Below are 17806 nucleotides of genomic sequence, written 5' to 3'. Positions count from 1 at the left end.
AAAAATACAAAAATGATCTGGGCGTGGTGGTGCGCGCCTGTAATCCCAGCTACTCGGGAGGCTGAGGCAGGAGAATCGCTTGAACCCAGGAGGCAGAGGTCGCAGTGAGCTGAGACTGAGCCACTGCACTCCAGCCTAGCGACAGAGCAAGACTCTATCAAACAAAACAAAACAAAACAAAAAACAAAAAACAAAAAAGCTGAACATAATCCTGACAACAGTGATTTGGATTACAAAAATGATGGGGAGTTGACTGTTCAGTCTTCTGTTGTCCTAAAGATGGGGTCTCTCTCTGGACTTTTTCATTTCATTAAGCTCAATTTGACAGATGAGTAAGAAGTGCTAGTATATGCCTGCTGAAGAGTAATTATAATTAAACCTTGTTGTTGACAAGAAGCTGTAAGAAAAAAAAAAATCTAAGATTACAATTAAGTCTGCCAAGTAATTTAAAACAGGCACTCAGATTCATGGTAAATCCTTAGGAATGTGCAAGAACACCACCAGCAGACACCTAGTCTTCTGGGAACCTGAGGCCCCCCGCTTCTTCTTCTGGGAACAGCACCACCTCCTCCTTGTAAGGATGCCTTTGCCCCTCCTTTCACTCCATGGCCCCTCAGAGCTGCCGGGATCTCATACGATCCCACTGGCCTGGTGAGGCCTGAGAAGCCTGGATTCCCTTCCTGAAGTGCCAGGATTTAGACCAGGCACCTTTCTCTAGTGGTTGAGACTCTAAAATGCCAAACTCCAGAGCCTTGTGAAGCATGTCATATTTCTTACCACGTGAAGAAAGTCAGATTGCAGTGAGAAGCAGAAAACCAGTGCTCAGGAAGAAACAAAGAACAAGAGTAGGGAGGGAAAATCCAGAAGGCATTATAAATTCCCAGACCAGTGGTTCCTGAGGCCTGCCCTAGAGCTCTGTGTGTCACTCCAGGAGCCTTAGATACACTCCCTTGATGGCTTACACTCCTTCTCTTTGGGTCTTCATTTGCATCTGAGAAGTCCTGCACAACACAAAAGCTTTGAATAAACTATGCTTCAGTCCTCCATGCATGTAAACACACACACACAGGCATGTAAACATGTACACACAGACATGCACACAGACACACAGAAACACACACACGTGGCCAAAGCTGGGAAAAAATGTGGGTATAGGGAGCAAAGGGATACACCGGGTTTTAAACGGTCATTTTCCCCAGCTGGCTGATATTTCAAGTCAACGTAGTAATTAAGCCAGTGTAAACAGTCTTCATTCATGTTAACTCACTATGAATTCAGCGTCATCAATGAAATGAGCAGTTCTGGGGAACCTGTGTGGAACTTTTAGGTGCTTTGTCTATGTTACTGACAAATAATGCATAACATGGTTTAACCTCCAATTCTGCATGCAAACTTGAATGTTCAGCCCTTGAGTTTAAATACCAACTTTTAAAATCTCAAACACGGAAAAAAATCAATACATTGGGAGGCTGAGGTAGGGGGATTGCCTGACGCCAGAAGTTCGAGACCAGCGTGGGCAATAAAACAAGACCCCATCTCTAGAAAAAATTTAAAAATAAGTCAGGTGCACTGGTGTGTGCCTGTAGTCCTAACTACTCGGGAGGCTGAGGCAGAAAGATCACTTAGGCCCAGGAGTTGGAGGCTGCAGTGAGCTATGATCACGTCACTGTACTCCAGCCTGGGCAACAGAGTGAAATCGCATCTCAAAAAGTAATAAAACATAAATAAGCAAATAAATACAAAATGTTATCCGACTACTCTCTTCTGTACCTGTTTATGCCACAAGGGCACACACAGAGCTTGGCATCTATATTCCATAGGAAGTTCTCATCCTTCTCCTACCTGAATCCTAAAAGCAGAGCAAGCCCTGGGGGCTAAAGATGTCAAGGGTACTAGACTTTGCACATAACATCAGAAAATAGCCCATGAAGCTGAATCTAACTGGAACAAGGATAAATGAGCAAGAAGCAGAGTAATGGGCCACACAGTTATTTCCATCTGTTTTATTTGACATACGAAAGTGAGATTCTGAACAGTAGTAGCAGAAAGAGAAAGATTCAGAAAGAGAGAGAGACAGCCAGAGACCAAGACTGCAGGTCATGAGAAAAATATATTCAAGATGATCGATTCAGAATGCTGTGTGGGAAGAATTCCTATACATATATCTTATTAATACATTAAGATTTTGTTAGTAAGAACTGATATAAATGAATGTATTCATAAGAATTCTTCATATGCAGACTATATGCTATGTCAATATTCTTCTTAGGATCCTTAATCTTCTCTTCTCCTGCCTCTAAAGTCTACAGCTGTTGTTGCAGCAGGCAGCAGAGGCAAAAAACAAATTGACCATAACATAAAATGCTGCTATAAAGACAAAATGAATAGCAGTCAGTTTAAAAAGTTGAAAGAAAAAATATATTCAACAAATTGTCCATTCTGCAAATTAGCTTTTGGACAACTAGCTCTGGCTTATCCATTTGAAGCCTTTAAGAGATGATTCTGCAGTAGGAGATTTCCATTATCCACTAGGAACCAGACAGCATCTCTCCTAACTTAGCAAAAAGACCAGTATATGTCTAAGAAGAAATAAGACACATTAGTGGTCCATGTCTGAGGCAATAGCATTATAACAGAAGTTTAGAGAGCCAACAAGCAACAGTGTATCCATTTGCACCCATCATGGTACAAGGGAGACTGTGATATTCCAGCCACTTAAGCCTAGCCTGCTCTAGAGTGGCGCAGAGAGAGCATTCCAGAGTCAACCTCCTCCTGAACTGTACTTAAGCCAATGTGGCTCACCTCCAGTATCCCCTGGGATCCAAGTAAATCTAAAACTCAGTGGGGTAGCCTGGACGATGAGGGAGACAGACAAACAGACAGACACTATAATACAGACTAGCTTGTCTTGAAACCCAATCCTAAGCCCCATTGAGGCTTAGGCAGATGAAGTAACCTGCCTAAGATCACACTTACTACCTGTGTCATCTTAGGCAGATTACCTCATCTGCCTAAGCCTCAATTTCTATAACTGTGAAAACGGTACTCTACGTTCTAAGGTTATAATGAAGATGATAGAGACAATCCAATTAAACCCAAACACGATGTGGAGTGCTTCGAACATAGTAAGAATTCAATAAAAGTGTATTGCCATCATCAGTTATCACTATTATATTAATAATATAATTATTAGAGCAAGAGGAAGACACCAGACACTGTAGAAGCACCCAGGAGGAGTGTCTAACCCAACTGCTCTGGAGAAGAAACTGTTTTGCTCTGGGTCCTTGCCCTGCCTGACCCCCTCTAAGGAAAGCCATGGCCACACCTGATGATCATGCCTAACAGAGGTGACCATCACTGACTTGTTAATAAGATCTTTTTGGGGGGAGAATTGGAAATAATCTAAGACATGGAGAGAAAAGGCAGAAGGGGGAGGCCATGAAGAAGCTGAAGCCAGGAGTAGGCAGAAGTCATGAGTGGTGGAAGCTTAGGGTACTGAGAAGTGGTGCAGCAGAGAAGAGAGCAGGGAGGAGTCAGTGACTGCGGTAAGACAGCAGTGGTGTTGCCAATTAGCAGTTGTGTTGCCCCGATGGTGGCACATGGAACCAGGAGAAAGGACACCTCTGTTGCTGAGGTGCTGACTGGCACACTGGTTGTCAGTCACCACTCCGGAGTGACCTTCCAGTGGCTAAACTATGTTCTATCCCCTTTAGATCTGGCTGTTCAGTGGTTTGATGAACATAGTATGTCTCAGTAAGAATATGAAAAACCAGCCAACTGGCCAGGTGCAGTGGCTCATGCCTGTAATCCCAGCACTTTGGGAGGCCGAGGCAGGCGGATCATGAGGTCAGGAGATCGAGACCATCCTGGCTAACATGGTTAAACTCCGTCTCTACTAAAAATACAAAAAATTAGCCAGGCGTGGTGGCGGGTGCCTGTAGTCCCAGCTACTCGGGAAGCTGAGGCAGGAGAATGGCGTGAACCCAGGAGGCAGAGCTTGCAGTGAGCCAAGACCATGCCGCTGTACTCCAGCCTGGGTGACAGAGATAGACTTTGTCTCAAAAAAAAAAAAAAAAAAAGACAAACCAGCCAAGCTTCCCTCTCCTCATTACTGCCTTATTCATTCAGCTGTCTCTGGAATTTAAGCAGCTTCTTCCCCATGCTTCTGCAATTAAAGGAATATGTTCTGAGCAACTATTTCTTCTTGAAAGAGGTTTCTATGCACATGCAGAAATGAAAAGGCAAACAAAACTCCAGAAGGGTTCCACACCAATAAACTTCAGGAGTGTCTGTGGTTTTTTTTCATCACCAGCACAGAGGAGCCTCTGTGTGCCACCTGGCAAGCTTCTTCTCTCAACCCACACAGAAAAGAAATACAAAAATAGCATTAATAAACCCCAAGGTCTGGGACTCTTCTGCTTTTGCATATACAAGCACATTCCTTCCAACTGCTGGATAAGAAAGAGAGAGAGACAGGCCTATGAAATGTGCACCCAAAGCTAGGCCAGATGGACCCCTCTGAAATGTATGAGACTGGCTCTTGATTCACCCATCCCTCCATAAACCAGATCCTCCTGACAACAGCTTTCCTAGAGTAAGAGATAGAGAAGCATTTCCCTAGCGAGAAAGGGTAACAAGGAATGACATTTCAAAGGAAATACAGCTACTCAGAGAGGGGTGGTCCTGGAGAGTTGGAAATGTGGTTCTAAACAGTATACACAGGAAGACCAAATAGAGACCACAGGGCCACAGAGGAACCTGTCCCTATAAAAACTTGTCAAAGATGCTCCGCCGCTCTGTAAAACTCCAAACATCCGTCTAGCTAAGGAACTGCTGCAGAGGCCAGAGCGACGACTAGGAATGAGAAGAAAGCTTGTCAGGCCCTGAACAGTCCAGGGAGATGTAAGGGAGCAAGAGCAGCTTAGTTCATGCCTGACAAAGAGATACAAGGATAAAAGATGACTAGCAGTTTCAAAGATGCATGGCTCCTTCCCATTTTTTCTTGTCAAAAAAGGTCATCAGTGAAACTCAAGTAATGCTTTTTTTGCAGATTAAAAAGTGGCCATGACCTGCCTTTGAGGAGAGGAGGAGGAGGAGGAGGGGCGGTCATCTTTCAGGTCTCCATAAAATCCTGCAATCAAGTAGCTGTTGGGGAGGCCAGCGGTACCAAGTTCCATCAGCTGGCACTGCTCACAGGCAGGGAAACCACCATCCCTACCCACTCTGGTGGGAGCGACTGCCCCATCAACACGGGAACAGCCACATGCAAAAGGGCAGCCTTTCAGAAATCACCCCTGCTCTCAGCCATTCCAGATAGTTTCATTTACATTCAGAAGACGGGAGACATACCTAGAAACATTCCTGCCTAGGTATAAAGTTTAAGCTGAAAGATTTAATAGAGGCTCTGGTATGGACTGAATGTTCATGTCTCCCCCAAATTCACATTTTGATACCCTAAGCCCCAGTATGGTAGTATTTTGAGGTGGGGCCTTTGGGAGGTAATTAGGTTTGGAAGATGTCATGAGGGTGGGACCCCCATGATGGGATTCATGTCTTTATAAGAAAAGGAAGAGGCCGGGCGCAGTGGCTCACGCCTGTAATCTCAGCACTTTGGGAGGCCGAGGCGGGCAGATTATGAGGTCAGGAGTTTGAGACCGGCCTGGACAATACAGTGAAACCCCGTCTCTATTAAAAATACCAAAATTAGCCAGGCATGTGCCTTGTAGTCCCAGCTACTTGGAAGGCTGAGCAGGATAACTGCTTGAACTCAGGAGGCGGAGGTTGCAGTGAGCCGAGATCGCGCCACTGCACTCCAGCTTGGGCGACAGAGACAGACTCCATCTCAAAAAAGAAAAGAAAGAGACCAGGGCCCTCCCTCTCTCACTCTACCATGCCAGTACACAGCAAAAAGGTGGCTGCAAACCGAGGGCCCTCGCTAGGAACTGAATCTGTCACCACCTTGATCTTGGACGTCCCAGCCTGGCGAACTGTGAGGAAGAAATATTTGTGATTTAGGCCACCCAGTCTATAGTATTTTGTTACAGCAGCCTGAGCTAAAACAGCATCTGATCATGGTGCCCCAAAACTCAAGTGAAGAAAGGTGAAGTCTGGACTAGCGGCAGGTGATCCTCTATTCTAGGACCTCAAAGATACGCGACTCGTTCATTTATTGAGCAAATACTTTCATGAGGATCACCTGTGAGTAGCCAGGTATTATGTTAGTCAAGGGTATTTCTAGCAAAACATACAGCGGCACCCTCAGGAGCTGAGTCTAGAGGGGAGACGGTTAAGAACAGAGTGCACAGAGCAGAGGCACAAGCAGTGGGTGTTATGGGGGTGCATGGGGAGGGACAGAAGGTCCTACCAGCAAGACTGGAGACAAAGTGACAGGATCTGGCCCAGTGGGGCCTCTACATGACAAGCGGTGAGAGGAGATGAAGAGGCTGATTGGGCGAGGCTGGGTTTGCATCTGAAGGCGTTTGGAGCAGAGGAAGCTCCAGGCCATTCTCAACTTAGAAGCCCGCTCAGGTGACAGCTGCTGTGGAAGCAGCTGTCAGGCTCTGGGGTGATCCAGGTGAGATCTGCTGAAGGCCCGAACAAAAGCGGCACCAAAAGAGCTATACTGCTTAGCAGTGACTCCAGCCAGGCACTGGGCTACCTGGACTATTTCACCCTCACCAGAAACCAGCCAGGCAGGCACTCTTACCCATGTTAGGAGACAGACACAGAGAGGAACTAACACGCCCAGGTAGCCCAGGTCAGGAAGTGACAGAGCAGGGATCTGAGCCTGGGCCACCTGACCCCAGAGCAGGGTTCACACCACTCCCTGTGATCTACTGCAGGAAGATGGGGTAGCAGCGGGCAGGAGGATTCTTATTTCCAACGTAACATCATACATGTGTTTCCAAAATTTTAAGAAAAATACACAATATGATGTTATAACATTCTTGCCTCCAATTTCACTGATCACTATCTGAAAACCAAAGTGAGTAGGAGACAAGACCTCCCCTCCACACCCCACCTCCACCACCACCGGCAAAGGACATCTTTCTTTTGTGTGCCTCGGTGAAATATGGCAGGGACAAAGGGGTCAGAGGAGGACTGAGAGGGGAGGCAAGGTTTCTCTGGAGAAGTAGTTGCTGTGCTGTGACAGCACTGCCGGGGGCCTCGGGGTGGGGTGTGGACAGCCTCTTTCTCACTCTAAACCTCAGGAGGAGTTCCAAGGGCACCTCCCGGGAGCTCTGAAGTAGTTCTCTGCACTTTACCCACACAGCCATTAGGGCCCGACTCTGCCTAGGAAGGGCCTATGGGCTGCTGCCTCCTGCCCTGGCAACCTACAGAGAGAAGGGCCGGCCGGCTGCTCTGGTATCAGAGGCAGGCGAGGACAGGCACGGGCTGTTCTGGGGGGACTGACCTCGCTCCCAGATGAGTATGTCCCGGAGAGAACACGGGGGCAGCATGGAAGAGGTGGCCTGAGGTCATCCTGGACGCTGTCACATAGGGCTGCCCGCAGGTATGTGAAGAAGTGACCTCAGAGGGCAGAGCTCAGAGGTGCACTGGCTGAGAAAGGTGGCCAGGTACGAGCAGGGCTGCCAGGCGGTCACCTAGAATTGAGACAGCCACCAAGCTCAAGGAAACCACTAGGCACAGGGACTCAGCAGGGGAGCTTCACAAAGACCAGAACATCCTCCTCTTTAACTTCCACCAGGCCCAGAGAGCACAGCCCACCCCAGCTTCTGCCCGGGCAGGCGGTGGGCAGAGGCATCTGGGGAGGGCCAGGGGCCAGTAGGAGGATACAGAGGGCAAGGGCCCATGTTCCCTCCCCTCCTCAGGGGCCAAGGCACATGGGTCCGGCAGGGAGCACATTTTAATGCAAAGTTAGGTTTGGAGTTTTATTATCCAGCCTGTCTAATCACTGGGCCTGGATCTGTGCCTCACAGTGAGAGGAGGACTGTGATATCTGAGAGTGAACAACAAAGTCACTGAAATTTTGACCCAACTAAATTGGCATCCCTGAGAAACACCACTGAATACAGTTTAAAGGGGAATACACAGAGAAACATTAAATTTTCTTCCCATATACTTCATGTGTGTGTGAAACATTACTGATTAGAACACATCAGATCACATAGCTTCCAGGTACTGACCATAAGCTGTTTGGTTTCCAGCTCTTTTTTGTTTTTTTTTTTTGAGACGGAGTCTCGCTCTGTCGCCAAGGCTGGAGTGCAGTGGTGCGATCTCGGCTCATTGCAACCTCCGCCTCCTGGGTTCACACCCTGCCTCAGCCTCCCCAGCAGCTGGGACTACAGGCGTCCGCGACCACACTCGGCTGATTTTTTTGTATTTTTAGTAGAGATGGGGTTTCGCCGTGTTAGCCAGGATGGTCTCGATCTCCTGACCTTATCCGCCTGCCTCAGTCTCCCAAAGTGCTGGGATTCCAGGCGTGAGCCACCGTGCCTGGCCGGTTTCCAGCTCTTTAGATACAACAGAGAACTTGAGGGAATCACTGGGATAACTGAGGAAGACAATCGCAATCTACTTTCAGTCGATAAAACCAAGTCTTCTAGAAGTATTTTCAGCATCTCAGAAATGTCTCCTTAAATAAGTTTCAATGCTAAGAAATCCATTTTTTTTTCTGCTCAAGTCATCGGAGTAACCATTTTCCTCTATTGCCTCCCTCCAGCTATAGAAACTGGCCTGTACTGCTCTGACATTCCTGAATCAATGAATTTCACTGAGTTTTCCTTTTTGGGCAAATAAGCAAAGGCTTTCCAAGATGAGTCTCCTGTATAATTGTGACAGGAAGAACTGGAGGGTTCTGCATTGAGACCTAAAATCAGACAGTGGGCTGGGAAAAACCCTCCAGGAAGAAGAATCATTATCTACAGCAAAGCAAAGCCAAGGAGAAAAGCAATATGGCGGCTAGAGCTCCTCTAATTTCCCATTCTCCCTACTGGGATCAGCAATGGGCACCAGCTCTTTCCTTTCAACCAATCCTAGAGAACCCAGCCTAGTGAGTGCAGTGGAGGATGATGGCGGACGGGCCAGAGGACTGGGAGGGAGAGGGCCAGAATTCCAGTTTAACATCTCTGCGCTTTGGTTTCCCGCCTATGAAACAGTATGTCATTCTCTTAAACTTAACTCAACGGGATCCAGAAGTCAGGGAAGTGCAAATGCAACTCCTTTATAAAAAGCAGTATTTTTTTCCTGTGTAGCATTTTACAATGTATAAAGCTCTTTTTGCATATTCTCATTGGCTTAGTCACAAACAGTTTCTGGGCATCCATTGTGTAGGAGGCACTGTGCTAGGAACTGAGAATAAAGGGCAAAGACAGGCTCCTGTCCTCAAGGAGTTTCCAGGCCAGATAAGCCAGGAGTAGGTATCTGCTCTGCCTAGTGGGCTAAGTGCTGTATTAGGGAGGCAGGGGCAGAATGGGAACATTCAATTCACACTAAGGATCAGGGAAAGGCGTTTTCCCTCCTCTGAAAAGCTGAGTCCTCCCTTGCCCCAATACCTTTACTTCTAATTGTGAGTGATCACTCTCCCTCTTGCTCTCACTTAAGAACTAAGTAATAAGCATAAGAGTTGGGCAAAATGGAAAAGGAAGGCATCCCTAATTTTTCCATGAAATGAGATAATCGTATATAGATTTCCACTTTTGCAACAGAAGTAATTTTTTTCTTTTCTGATATAGACAATATATGTATTTTGTTTCTAACCCCGTATTATTCTCAAGTCAGACTCTGGAAACCACACGTATTTACCTCCTTTTATTCTGTAAGTATCGCTAATATAGTATGCTTACTGGAGATGTGAGGCAAGTACTGACTTCTATAACTCCATGATAGAGCCAGTGTTTTAAAGAATGCTGTCATTGCTCACTTGCTCATTCATTCTTTCATAAGTAATACCTCTTGAATACTTGCTACGTGCCATCTAACATTCTAGATACTAGAGTGTAGGGGTAAACAAAAGTCCAGGCAGTAAACTTGTTAGCATCTAAGTGATGAGTCCCATGAGATGGAAAAACACAAGGAAGGGGAAGAAAGGGTTGGGTCAAAGGTGACATTTGAGAAGAAACCAGGAAGTAAAAGACAGCACTGATGTGGTTTTCTGGGGAACAGCATGCCCAGCAGGGGCAAGTGCAAAGGCCCTGGGGTGGTGGGGTATTTTTAGGATGCGGGAGGAATAGTAAGTTGATAAGTAGGATCAGAGGACACAGTGAGGAAGGACACAGTATGAAAGCAAATGTCACACAGGCCATGGGCACCATATATGGCTTTGAGTGAGAAGATAAGCTCACTGGAGGGCTAGAAGCAGAGAAGTAATAGGATCTGTCTTACATTTCCAAAGGATTGCTCCAGCTGCTGCATGGAAACAGCCCTAGGGTGAGGATTGGGGTGCAAGAGCAGAGGCAGGGAGATAATTGGAAGGCTTCTGCACAAATGCAGGCAAGATGTGGTGGCCACTTAGACCAGGGTATAACAGCGGAGGTGGTAGAAGAAATCAGATTTTCAATATAGTTTCAAAGACAGTATTTGCTGATGGGCTGAATGTGGTATGAGGAGAAAAGAAAGCAGCGTGTTGGGAATGAGCAAGTAGAAGACTGGAGTTGTTTCTTTACTGCAATTGGGAAGAGCAGGTTGGGAGGGCACGACAATCAGGTGTGTTGTTTTGAATGCGTTAAGTTTCAGAAGCCCACTAGGCATTTAAGTGTGGATGCTGGGTAGGCTACTGGCTATGCAAGTCTAGAATTCAGGTAAGGTTGGAAGCAAAAATATTAATTTGGACGTCATCAGTGACAGATGGCATGTAAAGCTCCAAGTCTAGATGAGATTTCTTAAGATGAGTGAAAGCTCAGACTGACCCTTGGGCACTCCAAAATTTAGAGGTCAGGGAAATGAGGTGGAACTAGCAAACCCATGTGAGAAGGCACCACCTGCGAGGTATGGAGACCAGGAGAGTATGATATCCTGGAAGCCAAGTGAGGAAAATGCTTCTAGAATTGAGGAGTGATGCATTATGCCTTAGTCCTTGCTTTGCTGATAAAGGTTCCCGAGTACCTGGATGAGAAAATGATGTGCTTCAGGACCCAGCATGGGTTCAATAAGAAAGTGTTAGGTTCAGTTAAGTGCCTAGGCCAGTTAATCAGTGAAAAAGTGAAAGATACCATCTATCTACAAAGACAAGACACAGAAATATAGTCTGATGTAATGACAAGTAGATGGATTAGAAACTGCTTGACTGATGACACCCAAGGGCACACATAAGTGAATAAGTGTCAACCCCAAAGGAAATTTCTAGTGACATGTCACTGGGCTCTGTCCTTGGCCCGCTCAACGACATATCACTGGCTTTTATCGATGATAACTAAACTTGACTGCAGTCACAACAATCTAGGAGGTTTGTTAAAATAGAGCATCCCAGTGTCTATCCTGGACCTACTGAATCAGAATCTTCCCAGGTGGCATGGTGGGGCAACTGGACAGTCTGCCTTAGCAGAAGGAATAGAGAGAGGAGGTTGATCAAAATGTACAGCTGAAACCAAGCTGGGCGGAATGGGGAAGATGCTAGATGGAGGCTCTGGAGTGATCTCAGCAGGTGGACAGGTGGACTGAAATATCACTGTGTCATCGTGGAATCCTGCGACTGCCTCTGAAAATCAGCCATAGGTGGGGTGGATGGGGTAACCAGTTGGGTCTGCAACCAACTTGGGATTCTCAGTGAGCTGCAGACACTGTAATCTACAGTGGATCCCAAGCTAGACTGATCAGGGGAGAAAGGACGCAATCCAGCCACACACTCTACAGCCCCTAAAGCTTCCTCTTCATGGTGCAGAAAACACAGCAGAGCGGGGCCAGATGAGCACCAACAAAATGGACAAGGGTTCCAGCCCACATCCTGCAAGGACCACCTAGAGAGAAGCAGATGTTTAGCCTGGAAACTCAGAAGGAACCAGGACCTCACCCTGACATACTTCCCAGGTTAACATGTGGGAAGACTTATTCTGTGGGATCCAACAGGGTAGATCCAGAATCAGTGAGTGAAAACTAGTGGGACATGATTCTAATTTGGTGGAACGAAGGTCTTTCCAACAGGAAGGGCAACCTAAAGAGAAGGAAATGGTAAGCACTTTGCTGTGGGAACCATTAAACATATATACACCCCTAAGTAGCATTTATTGCAATGTATTATTTTATGTATATGCACATACCCTTCCTACAACTGGATAAACTCCATGAGGACTGAAACTATGACACGTCATCCACATTTCCCTAGAATTCAGCACAAGCCCTGCCCATGCTATGTGCTCAATAAATGTTATTTGAATGAATGAGCTGACTATCACTGGATGTTGTGAAGGATGTTGTGGAGGTGATTCATGTCACATAATTATTAATGTTCCTTCCAAACAGCAGATCCTATGATCACTGAACAATTGCACATAAATCGGCTTCCCCAGAGACAGTCATCCTTTGCATCTTTACAGTTGATTTAGAACTCAGACAAAATGAATTCTTTAAATTATTATGTTTAATGTTGAACTGCAATATTAGCCCTAGGTTTAAAACTCAGACTGATATTAAGTGTGGGGTAATCATTTTTGCTTTCAATGCTTCTGTACTTCACATGAATATGTTGAAAGTCCTATCTGTTAAGAAAATGTGTTTCTTCTAGTGGAAATCTCATCCTTCCAGCTATGATCTGGTTTGGGGATTTACCCTCCAGGCCTCTTATAAGTAAATGTCGCCACATCTGGGTCTGGGGGATGTACTGATTCATGGGCTGGTGGTGTCAGCTCAGCAGGTGCACAGTGTCCACCACACTGTCTACCAGGCTGGGGTACACCTTGAAAACTCACTCCAGCAGAGGCCTGGCCCAACTCAGAAATTAACCCAAAGGGCTTTGAGAGAGCAGTCACTGCAGTTACCAAGGAGATCAATACACTTTACATCCTCCTCAAGAGACCACAAAACAAAACCAATTCTCTGGTCCATAGATTGGAGTCTGAAACTCTCCCAAAATTTGAGGCTGCTTTCAAAACTACCTTTGTGTTCTTGCCCCATATTAAGAGTGGACAGCCTATGGTCATGTGTCCAGGGGAGGAAGCCATGTCTCCAGTGGGCATCTGCCTCACAGCAGACACTGTGTTGAGGGAGGTCTCATTTAATCTTCACAACAATCCTATAAGGTGAGAATAGTATACCTATTGCCAAACAAGGAAAGGGCATCTCAGAGAAGTTAACTCAGTTGGCCAACATCACACAGATGAGATGTGTGGGTTCCACACATCTCAAATAGTGGAGGAGCCAGTATTTGAACTCAGGTCTGTTTACCCCTGTCTTAGTCGGCTGTATAACACGGATCACAGACTGGGTGACTTAAACAACAAACATCTGCTTCTCGTAGTTCTGGATGCTGGGAAGTCCATGATCAAGGTGCTAGCAGATTCGGTGTCTAGTGAGGGCTTTCTTCCTGGTTATGTCCTTGCCTGGCAGACAGAGAAATAATCTTTCTTGTCTCTTCTGTTATCAGAAGGGCATTAATAATCCTATTCATGATGGTTCCGCCCTCATGACCTAATTACCTCCCCCCTAAAGCTTCACCTCCAAATATCATCACATTGGGGATGAGGGCCTCAGCAAATTAATTTGGCAAGGTGGGGAGACACAAACATTCAGTCCATAGCAAAGCCGCAAAGCTGTGCTCTTTTCCCACCCAGCAACTAGAGTGGTCTTAAAACAAAAGTTTTATTAGACTTTTCAGAATGCTCCAGTGGCTTCCTCTTGTACCTAGAATACATCCAAACTTCTTGCAGGGCTCTGCCCAGTCCGGCCTCTGTCTGGCAACACACCCCACCTCTTCTTGTCCTTGCTCTCTCCCTTCCAGGCCTACTGGCCTTCCTGCTGTTCCCTGGAGTCACCAAAGTCCCTGCCTCAGGGCCACAGCACTTGCTATTCCCTCTTCCTAGAATGTTCTTCCCCCGGTACCCTGCAGATCCTTCTTCCTTCATCCAGGTCTCTGCTCCAATGCCACCTCCTCAGAGAGGCTGTTAGCAACTACTTCATCTAAAAGACTCCTTTTCTCACCACTCTCTAACCTGATGTTTCCTGCCAGCACTCACCAGTACCTGGACAAACATACTTGGGCAGTGACTGCTTTTCGTTAGTGACCCAATAGAATGCAAGCTCCATGAGACAGGGACTCTGCATCCCTCATTGTATTCCCCACACTCAGGCCCCACATGGCCAGCACTCACCAAACTGGGCTAGTGCATAGCTAACACCGGCTTCACCCTCTGCTGCCTCTATTTGCTCCCTGCTTATGGAGTTCTGCTACACAGAGGTGGGTAACCTTGGCCAGGTTAACTTCGGATCTCAAGAGAAATCTTCTATTGGCTGATGGTGGCCCTTACAAAAAAGGAACTGCTATTTCATCCCTCCCTAAAGACCACAACATCCCCTTGCTCTGATATTTGTATGACACTGCCAGTTTTAGAAGTTTGTGATTTTACCAGAGAAGAGGCATTTGAGGCAACTGATGAAACAAAAAGATAATTATATTTCATAAAGAGAAAATTAAAAAAACTTCAAAATTACCAACTGCTGTTTATTGCTAGAACAGACAATTAGTTCATTTAATGCCTTCCAGCATTTTTTCAAAGCAGATAGAAATGGACTCTTATTGAAGGAGTTATAAAAAGCTATGTTATCTGGCATCTAACCAACTTCCCAGATTCCACAAATTTCCAAGCTCACAACAGGCTTGAGGCAAAAAGTAACCATAATCCAAGACAAGACCAACCGTTATTCAATGTAAAAGTTTCTAGAGATGAAATTATCTCGGTTTTGGGAGCTTAATTTGTCTCATCTCATACGTAATTACTGCCCTGCCTCAAAACTCCAGGTAGCCCCAGTTACTCTTGTTGCTAAGAAGTGGTTCATTTTCCATAAAACATTTTACATTCTGTAGAAGAATTCTGTAAATAAATACAGGATGGTTCATTTGCAAAACTCAGGATTTGCTTTGAGTTTTGTTTTATGTGGTCTGTCCGAACATTATTTCAGTTGTGGAAATGCCTACTGGCCTCTGAGGGGCTTTTGTTCACTGGACCTTCCCAGTTTTTCTCTCCTTTCTTAATGCACTTACCACTTCAAAGGAACTCTCAGCTTCAGACCAGGGTCAGACTAGAGGGTGAAATACCTATGGGATCAAAGAATGGTCTTCTGGGAAAATTTAAGCTAAATTTTAGTTTATGGCAACTTTTAACCAGTCTATCCATCCCCTTGCCCTTAGGGTGGGAGATAATAAAGCTTTTGTGTATAGCCAGATACAAGGATAGATAAAATGCTGCAGGTGATTTCATTTGCAAAGAAGGAAGGAAAAAGGGGAGGGCGGTTTATATTCATTGCTGAATTCCAGTGGTGGCCTCAGTAGGGGAAGCTGTAGAGAAAAATCGGAAGGTGCGATGGGAAGAGAGGTATGGACACAGGCGATGTCTGCATGAGTGTATTTCTTAGAGCAGAAACTGCCCAGAACACTGTATCTTCACTGTCACGTAGATTACTCTGTATTTCCAGATTTCCCTTTTATTATACTGTATTTTATCATAAACTGTATATTTCTTAATATTTGCCACCAGCAGCCATTATTTACATTAGCGATGAGTGTATCCGATACTCAAACATGAAGTTATATCCCACTTCCTTCAATCCACATGCTAATAGTTTATCATGTAACATACTAAAAAAATCGTTTTTTATGGCTTGAGTTATCTTCCAAAGGGTTAAAGAGAAAAAGCAGAAGAGAAAAAAAGGCTACAGGTGGTTTAGTGATATTTATAATCATTACTGGAATTCTTGTGCCTGAGTGAGAAAATATCCCATAGGAACATCGATCTTTGGCTAACTGATCAAATTCCAACGTACATTCTCTGTTGAGCACTTGGTATTGTTACTTCAGTAATTATTTTGATGCAGTCATCAATTTAGGCACAATTCCTAAAGTGTCTTTGAGAATATGACATTAATCTTCCACCAACACTTTTTCTCGTTAAAAAGCCATGTTTATACTCTGTGGCTGTCAAAGAGAAACGGGGATAATACATAATATGGTGTGCAGCCTCTAACAACCACAATGTGTGCATTTTCATATTCAACTTACTTTTTCATTCCATGCCCACAGTCCAATTCCAAGAAACGTTATTCCCAAAAACTGAAAAAGAAAGAAAGCAGTGTAAATATAAGGGAAAATGCCGCTAATATAAAGAAGAAATTTTTCAGTCAATTCTTTTGTCGCTTTACCTGGCTGGGAAATAGCTTTTCCTAAAGTATGGGCACTCATCTTTACCAGGAAAATAAATACCATAATCCCTCTGCTTAAAATTTTTACAGCACTAGGGCTGGAGACACACAGTTGGTTAGAAGTCATTCAGATTATGAAGAATAATAATTAGGTAGAATCCTGAATACAATGAAATTATCAATAACATTTAATATGCTGCCTTTTAGGGTAGGGGAGGAAACAGATTCCCCATGGATCTGAGGCCTGCGGTCACTGGAAAACAGATAAGCCCTCCAGGCATGAACTTAGAAGAGGTGGCATGTTCTCTTCAGCACTGAGCCATTACAAACGGGTCAGGTCAGGGAGGGGCATGCAGAGCCTCAGATGTCCCTCTTTGATCATGCCTTCAAAAAGTAACAAGAATCTTATCAATGTAACGCAAAGAAAATTCCTAAGTTCTGTTTTCAGAAACTTCGATTGTGTAAATTTTAGTTCAGAGGACCTCCCACCACCCTTCTTGGTTTCAACTCAGTTCCACAACTTCATATATACACAGAGTATACAACACATGGGACTGAGCTACACATTCAGCCCCAAGGCAGAGGCACATCTCATACATACCCACACCTCTCACCATTCTGTCAATTAGTTGTGTTGAGGACTGGGGGGATGCCAGGAGAGGAACAGGTGATAACCCGGAGGACTTTCCATTTTACTGTTTTTCTTTTTCTTTTTCTTTTGAAATGGGGTTTTACTCTGTCGCACAGGCTGGAGAGCAGTGGCTCGATCACAGTTCACTGCAGCCTCAACTACCCAGGCTTAAGCGATCCTCCTGCCTCAGCCTTCCGAGTAGCTGGGACCATAGGTGCAAGCCACCATGCCTGGCTAATTTTTTAATTATTTGTAGAGACAAGGTCTCACTATATTGCCCAGGCTAGTCTCACACTCCTGGGCTCAAGCAATCCTCCCGCCTCGGCCTCGCAAAGTGCTGGGATTATAGGTGTGAGCCACCACTCCCGGCCTAGGGCTTTCCATTTTAATTAATTCTCACTGTATTCCATCTGCTATAAGATACACATATTTTCCCCACATTTGAACACATCTGAAATTGGGATGTATCTTAAAATCCATGGTATCTCATAATTTGTTTTCTCCCCCTTGATATAGAAAACAATGGAGTGTTTTGTAACTGGGGTGACACAGACTTGATGACACATTGTACAGGGCTGTCCACCCACTAAAAATTCAATGATCAGGACTGTGTGTAATTGGCCATGAGTAAAGATATGCTTCATGTTTATTATCAATAGCAACTCTCAATTTCCCTTCTGAACACTGAAAAGAGACAAGAAGTTTCAGTCTGATGGCAGCACACTGTTTATTTTACTAACATCTTGATTAAGTTAATGTGGAGAAAGTGGTCCACTGAGGGGTATGCAAGAAAAACATGAGCGAGAGGGGTTATTTTTTACAGTTCCAGGGAAATCTGAGACCTGCCCACTGGGCGAGGGTTTCATGGTT

At 45.2% G+C, this 17806-nt stretch overlaps 1 protein-coding gene across 2 annotated transcripts in view; it reads right to left on the bottom strand.

Moving 5' to 3' along the window:
• TSPAN5 (tetraspanin 5) overlaps positions 1-17806 on the bottom strand; it is a 184727-nt gene that overhangs the window by 19721 nt on the left and 147200 nt on the right. For both annotated transcript variants that reach the window (XM_011967246.1, XM_011967245.1), the window contains exon 2: positions 16166-16216. Coding sequence is in view for 1 of the 2 variants with exons in the window: in XM_011967245.1 (XP_011822635.1) it covers positions 16166-16216 (51 nt within the window). In the remaining variant the exon portion in view is untranslated. The remainder of the gene's footprint in view (positions 1-16165; positions 16217-17806) is intronic.

Source organism: Mandrillus leucophaeus, unplaced genomic scaffold (assembly GCF_000951045.1).
Source record: "Mandrillus leucophaeus isolate KB7577 unplaced genomic scaffold, Mleu.le_1.0 Scaffold795, whole genome shotgun sequence".
Lineage (NCBI taxonomy): Eukaryota > Metazoa > Chordata > Mammalia > Primates > Cercopithecidae > Mandrillus > Mandrillus leucophaeus.
The sequence above is the reverse complement of the archived record's forward strand: the minus strand, read 5'-3'. Positions and strand labels throughout refer to the sequence as shown.